This window comes from Cynara cardunculus (genome assembly GCF_001531365.2).
Source record: "Cynara cardunculus var. scolymus isolate 2C chromosome LG 10, CcrdV1, whole genome shotgun sequence".
NCBI classification, from domain to species: Eukaryota; Viridiplantae; Streptophyta; class Magnoliopsida; order Asterales; family Asteraceae; genus Cynara; species Cynara cardunculus.
This window is the reverse complement of record NC_037537.1, coordinates 17,240,159-17,246,945: the sequence shown is the minus strand read 5'-3', so window position 1 is coordinate 17,246,945 and position 6,787 is coordinate 17,240,159. Positions and strand designations below refer to the sequence as shown.

At 37.8% G+C, this 6,787-nt stretch overlaps 1 protein-coding gene and 1 non-coding gene across 4 annotated transcripts; one reads left to right on the top strand and one right to left on the bottom strand.

Annotated features, from left to right (window-relative positions):
• Positions 1 to 2,089: 2,089 nt before the first annotated feature.
• On the bottom strand, positions 2,090 to 2,171 carry TRNAS-GCU. The gene has a single exon. It is a non-coding gene; the product is annotated as a tRNA-Ser (tRNA).
• A 212-nt stretch (positions 2,172 to 2,383) lies between these two features.
• Positions 2,384 to 5,854, top strand: LOC112520443 (E3 ubiquitin-protein ligase RING1-like). Of its 3 annotated transcripts, XM_025128835.1 has the most exons (3): positions 2,384 to 2,850; positions 2,998 to 3,463; positions 5,504 to 5,854. In XM_025128835.1, the coding sequence occupies exons 1-2, from the start codon at positions 2,413 to 2,415 to the stop codon at positions 3,424 to 3,426; spliced, it is 867 nt and encodes a 288-aa protein (XP_024984603.1). In that variant the 5' UTR covers positions 2,384 to 2,412; the 3' UTR covers positions 3,427 to 3,463; positions 5,504 to 5,854. The 3 variants fall into 3 exon arrangements, with proteins under 3 accessions (XP_024984603.1, XP_024984601.1, XP_024984602.1); XM_025128833.1 differs by having other exon boundaries at positions 2,384 to 3,463; XM_025128834.1 differs by lacking the exon at positions 5,504 to 5,854 and adding an exon at positions 5,051 to 5,489 and having other exon boundaries at positions 2,384 to 3,463.
• Positions 5,855 to 6,787: the final 933 nt, after the last annotated feature.

The window sequence follows — 6,787 nt, the reverse complement described above, 5'->3', positions numbered from 1 at the left end:
ATCAAAATCGATTTGGAGCATGTGAGCATGAACGAGTGAGGCGATGTTTTTGGTTTGTTGAGAAAAATCGTGTTTTGAGAGAAATCGATATTTGTTGAGAAAAAATCAATTTCAAAATCTTGAATGAGATTGTGGATGTTGAGAGAAATCGTATTTTGAGTTTGAGCAATTGTGAACGGGGAAAGCGATGCTTTAATCAAACTCTAGATCGGGCGGTTTTGTTACTTTAAAGAAACTGGTTGGAATGGAATTCAAATCCCTTCCACTCTATGATGGAATAATGAAATCCATGGTTTAGGAAATGTTTGTAATTCAATTCCGTTCACCATTTCAATCTCATCATATTCCGTCGAACCAAACACCCCTTAGTTTAGAGATTAAAGATTTACATGAGACAAGCTCTCCTGGTGTGTTCTCCATTAAGTGGGCGTACGATAGTAGTCGCCAGTGACGAGACTTCAAAGTGGCTTTACTCATTCTATTTTTCCAGTAAAACAATATTATGGTTTTGTTTTCCTTACAATGATTTATCGAAGTTTTTAAATTTCTTAAAATGACCGCAAAAGTTTTAATTATTCTATACCGTTAAATGAACCAATCTATTTTATATTTTTGAAATCTACCATAGAAGTCTTGTAGATTAACGTCATATATAGTTTATTGATGTTATAACCGGGTTTGTTGATTTGAAAGTTTGAGGTTATTTTTGAAAAGTTGTATAAAGTTAAAGGGTGTGTTTTGAAAAATTGATTTAAAATCTTTTAAACATCCACCGCCTCTTCTTATAAAGTATATATACATATGTTTTCTTTTATTTTGCTTCGGTTGGTAGGGTCAAGCGTAAGAAAGAAAGATATTATCTGGTTCATGGGTTCGAGCAAACAAAAGAAGAAACTATTGTGTTCCTATCTGGATTTTGTGTCGGTTTAAAGTCTACCATCTAATTGTGATTCAAGATGAGTTTTTATTTCAAAAGTTTTATTTGAAATGCTTTCAATAAGGAACCGTATGCGTTTCGAATTCGGGTGTTTCAGACACACCGATTTGCTATTTGTTAGCTTGATTGGGTTTTTGATATTGTATTATCAATTGTCCGGAATAAGGATGACATAATCAAGAGAGATGTATATTTTGATAAAGGTGTCATAATCAGGATATGTGTATATTTTGAAATAAGGGTAGCATAATCAGGAGATGTGTATATTTTGAAATAAGGATGACATAATCAGAAGAGATGTATATTTTGAAATAAGGATGACATAATCACGAGATATGTATATTTTAAAATAAATGTGACATAATTAGGAGAGAGATATATTTTGAAGTACGAATGACATAATCAGGAGGGATGTATATTTTGAAATACATGTGGCATAATCAAGAAAGATGTATACTGGATAAGAGTGATATACTCAATGGTTTTGTGATCACATGAGTTGTTATCGCATCAGTGTGATGCGAAGAGTTTGTGTTATCGCATCAGTATGATGTGACGAGTTGAATTGATCGCATCATTGTGGTGCGGCAAATGTGTTTATCACAGCTGCTTGATGCGACAAGGTGTGTTTATTGCATCTGTTTGATGTGATGAGATGGGGTTGTCTCATTATTCTGATGTGATGAGACGAGGTTGTCTCATTATTCTGATGTGATGAGATGGGTTTGTCTCATTCCTTGTGATGTGATGAGATGAGGATGTCTCACCCTTGTGATGCGATGAGTTAGTTGCCTCATCTGTATGGTGCGGCAAAATTGAGATTTAATGCGATAATTATTGTTTATATGTTAGATTTTCATAGATTGATTTTCCAAACTTCTTTTGGTGATTCTCATCATGTAATAGTTATAAAGAGATTACTTACTAAATCTTATGGTCTAATCCTTATTTTATTTTAAAAAATGTGTATTACAGATCGGACTCATCCAAAAGGTAAAAAGAAGGAAAATATGTGATTTGGAAAGTGTTATATAGCTTTACATATGTCATTTGATAAACCTGAATTTTTGTGGAAGCTGTGAAATAAATGAGCTATGAATTTGTTATATACAAGTCATGTAATTTATGTGAAAAAGTAAAACAAAAATTATTCGTCGCCTGAGAGATTCGAACTCTCGCGGGGAAACCCCATGTACTTAGCAGGCACACGCCTTAACCACTCGGCCAAAGCGACGCGTTGTTAAGGGTCACATTTATTTTATATATATATTAGACAAAATCAGTTAACGACACTGACCGAACCAACTAACCATGGCCCACCCCCTACTCTCGTCCATACAAAAATATCCAGAGCCCCCACCCGCCCTATCGATACCTTCCAAAGCAAAGCCTCCATGTCTTCAACCACCACCACTACCACCACCGACGCCGCCGCCGCCGCCGCCGCCACCGTAACCGCAGCATCCAATACATCCATGGACCGCCATACCTACTGGTGTCATGAGTGTGACATGAGCATCTCCCTCATCCCCTCCTCCACCACCGCCTCCCTTCTCTGTCCTCACTGCAACTCCGACTTCCTTGAAGAATTGGACTCTCCTATTACTTTCAATAACACCAGTAATGTCAACAACAATCCTAATCCTGATGATCACGACGATTCCAATCATGTATCATCTCAATTATTGTTTCCATCTTTTCTCGATCCGTCGTTACCGGCGGCGGATTATCCCACCACTTTCCAGTTCCCTCCTGTTGCCCCTTCCGATGACAACTTTCTCCTTGACAGCCCTTACTTTCACCGTGTAATTCATCACCTATTTAACTCTGAAGATTCCTCTCCTTCCACCACTGCTACCACCTCTCGACACCACTCTCCTGCATCGAAATCTGCTATTGAAGCTATCCCTTCGGTTAAGATTACATCTGCATTCCTTGAAATCGATCCGATTGTTATATGTGCTGTTTGCAAGGATCAGTTTGTAATTGATGATGAGACGAAAGAGCTGCCTTGTAAGCATATGTACCATCCTGACTGTATACTTCCTTGGCTTTCGCAGCATAATTCGTGTCCTGTTTGTCGGTTCCAGCTGCCTACGGAAGCGGTAGATGGAGATTTGAAAGTGAGGAGGAGGTCAAGGTCTAGGGTTTTGAGGTTGGGGGACTTAATAGACGATGAGGATGATGAAGAGCTGTTAGGGTTTGGATTGAGGCACCTTGCTCGGAGGCACCGACTTGTGTTTCCAATGAGACACCATCACTACCGGCATCCACAGGTGGAAGAGGAGGAGCCGGAGGTCTTGTTTTCTTCTACTCAAATCGGAGAGGAGGTTGCGGTGGATGTGCTACCTGATTCGGGGCGGACGAATAGCGTAGAGACTGTGTCCAGTTGGCCAAGCTGGCCTGTTGACGTAGGAGCTGTGGATGGAGGTGAGATTGCAGTGAGCCCTGCTGGAGTCAATGATGATGCTGATGTGGTGATGTCTTGAACATTGCAACTAGAGGCTCCGTTTCAGTAAACTTAAGGTATGTTTTTCTTGATTGCACTTGCAAGATTACTGCTTTATTTGTTTCAGTGGCCTTTTTCTTTCTGCATCTCTATTACAAGACCACTTATACTTGATCATGGCAAGTGGCCTTGTTGCTGAAATCAGAATCATTGCATGCATATGATTGTATAACCTACGAATACATACAGAGTTATGTTTCAGAACAATATCCATATCTACATGGCCTTTGTCTTGGGCTTGTTTGGACAAGGAGAACTTAATGTCATTGTTCTTTCCTTTTACAGCTAAAGCTGCGCCATCTATGCAGCTATGCCTATCTTTTCCTAAAACTAGCTATGGGTGAGCTAGAGAAATTGGTTTGTGAATCTATTGTTTACTAATTAGGATGTAGAATATGGGGAGGAACAGCGTAGGAGGTTGCTGTGTGAAGGAATAAGGTTTAGACTTCAGATGGCAAAGTGCACTTTCGCCCATGACACTTTTTGTCAAATGTGTGTGGGATGTGGGTGTGTACAGGAGTGAATGCTTAGATTTGAATTGAATCCTGAAAAAGTTAATTAGTCACTATGCTCTGAAGCATCTTATAGTTGCAACAGAAAGAATAGGGGAAGCATCCTTGGATGTAGATGTAGGTGGATGAGAGGTAGGGCTCATTATGAAGTTCAAAACGTTGTGTAGATTTGGCCATTTGGGTTAAGGACATGGAGTGGATTTTGATGTCACTTAACATGTTCATTTATCTGGTGATGGAAGCTTTTAATTCCAAAATACAACAAAAAGGTAGACTAGACTGCTATGTGAACTTGAATTTTTGCATCAGATAGAAACTGTGGACTAGCAGCACCTAATTAGACAGGCCCAGGAGGTGCTATTCATAATATGCATTTTGTAATTGCATCAGGAGATAATTTTGCATCATCTTGGTGCTCGAATATAACAAAACTAGAACGATAGGTTGGAGTTGTTTATTATTTGAGTGTAAACTGCTTTGGTACATTCAACACACCTTACTCACATGGTCTCCTATCTCCTACATGACCTTGAGGCCACCCTTAGGGTTTGAGAGTTGTACATTCTTGCCTGATATGCACCACCTGCTGTTGGCATGCTCTATTTGCGTTCCATATTTTTTCCTATCATGTCCATCCCAGTATTAAGGTTGATACTGTGAACATTTATCACCTTACCTATGTATATTATTGTTTTTTTCTTCTAGATTCTCCCCTTGTCCTTGAAGTTTACTTTTGCAATCCTATCAAAATTTATCATTTGATGCATAACTGATACTTTAGTCTCTTCTCTCTCTATATAAGAAGACTCTTGTACAAGACTACAACAAACTCCTTAAATATCAAGAAAGCTATAATGATATCCTTTAATCTTTTCTTTTCTGCTTGTTCTATTTGGTGTTTTGAGTTTGATGGATACATCAGAGTACAACCCTCAACAGTACTTATGTTTATCACCATATTTGGGACAATATAATGATATCCTATATGTGGATATTAAGATTAGCATTAAGGAGGAATAGAGACAATCACACAAAAAGATTGATGAGAAAATATTTTTGTTAATGCAAATATCTGGATACTATGAACTGCAGTTCTTGGGACTCAGCTGTCCATCCTTGAAGCTTCTGATACGTGTCGAACCTCGAGTCTGAGTATGATGGCTTAACAGGATCACCATGAGGGAGTGTACGAGGAGCATTGACATTTTAGCATTTTACTATATCTCAATGTTGTAATTTTATGTATATTTGTCAAACTACTATACTTTACAGCCGAAGTTTAAAGCATATGCCAAGATGAATAGGCATCTGTAACAACCCGTCTCACATGGATAGAAAATTAGACTTGTGAGCTCCTTATATAGTTCAAATTTGTCGGCAACTCTAATAATTTCCACCATGGTTTTAAGTTGATTTGTATGTTATTGGGCTATAGGCGTTATGTGGTTAACTAGTGTTGTTTGGCAAAAATGTTCATGCATATTATGTGGTTAACTAGTGTTGTTTGGCAATAATGTTCAGTTTTACGTTGTTACTCGTATGCAGATGATGTATAGTGTCTCTTACAGTTCCAAGGTACCTCACTTGCATGAAAATTTAACGAAGTGTAAATCTGATGTGGATGGCCGCGTCAAGTCCTGGTGCTATATCTTACATGCTCTCTCATCTTCAAGGGGAGGCGGGGGAGCAAGTGATTTCTTTAATGTTACGTATCGTAAACATTTTTGGCTTGGAATTTTGTAATAAAGATTAAAGGGCCCGTAAAACGCCGGTTTTTTTTTCTTTCCTTTTTCTTTCTCATTTTCTACTACTAAATAATGGCCTCTTTTCTCCCTTGTTTGTGTTACTTTCCCATCAGTTGCAAATAATATGTAAGGCAGCATTGTAGGTTTTCTAGGATGTTGATGCAATTGCAATCTGATGCCATCAATCATTTCTTTTCTTTTGTCATCTTTTTCTTGCCATAACTGCTTGATGCATTTACCAGAAAACAAGAAGTTTTCATTCATGTCATAATTAGTGTGTGTAATACTTTGTCAAAACAGTTATGTTTTTTAAGGGAATGGAATGTGTGGAATTGAAATTGAATTGAATCAGGTTTGATCATGCGTTACAGTTGACAATAAATGAAATGAAATCTATTAAATGAATTAAAATATTTATGTTTGGTTCATTGGATATAACTTCGAAATCTTAATAAAAAAATGATAAATGACCAAAAAATTCTTGATAATAATATTAATTGCCGATGGTGACGGATGCAGTGGTGATAATGACGGTGGTGATGGTATGGTAGGGGCGATAGATAAATAATGATAACATGAGTAGTAATAGGGTTACATTTAGTGGAGAGCACGGGTCGGATTGGACCATAAACCGACGAAACCGATCGGGTATCATATTATGATCAGTTCCTTTATCCATGAAATTTGACTAGATTCATCAAAATCGACTTCCGTCATAAAATTTCGTCAACATAATTAACCATTGTATTCGGATTTCGTGAACACCAAAATCCCTCCAAGGCTCTTTGGCCGATCAGTTTCATGCTCATGTTTAAGGCTTGGTTGGAGTCGTGAATTCTTTCACTCCTAACCAAAACCAAACATAATGTACCTGATATTTCCTACTTGAAAGTAGGGTCTAAGAAGTAGCATGTACATAGACCATATCTCTATCTCAATGGATATATGTGTTGTTTTCGTGAGTCTCCACCTTGAGAAAAGTTTTGAAAAGAAGTTCTTATAGATAAGATTTTGAAGACCTAGACTATTGGTGATTTTAATGTCATCAAGCCATTTAGTATGATCGGGATTAATGTGAGACAAG

Coding starts and splice junctions, on each gene's coding strand:
- LOC112520443 (XM_025128833.1), top strand. CDS start 2,413: ATGGACCGCCATACCTACTGGTGTCATGAGTGTGACATGAGCATCTCC.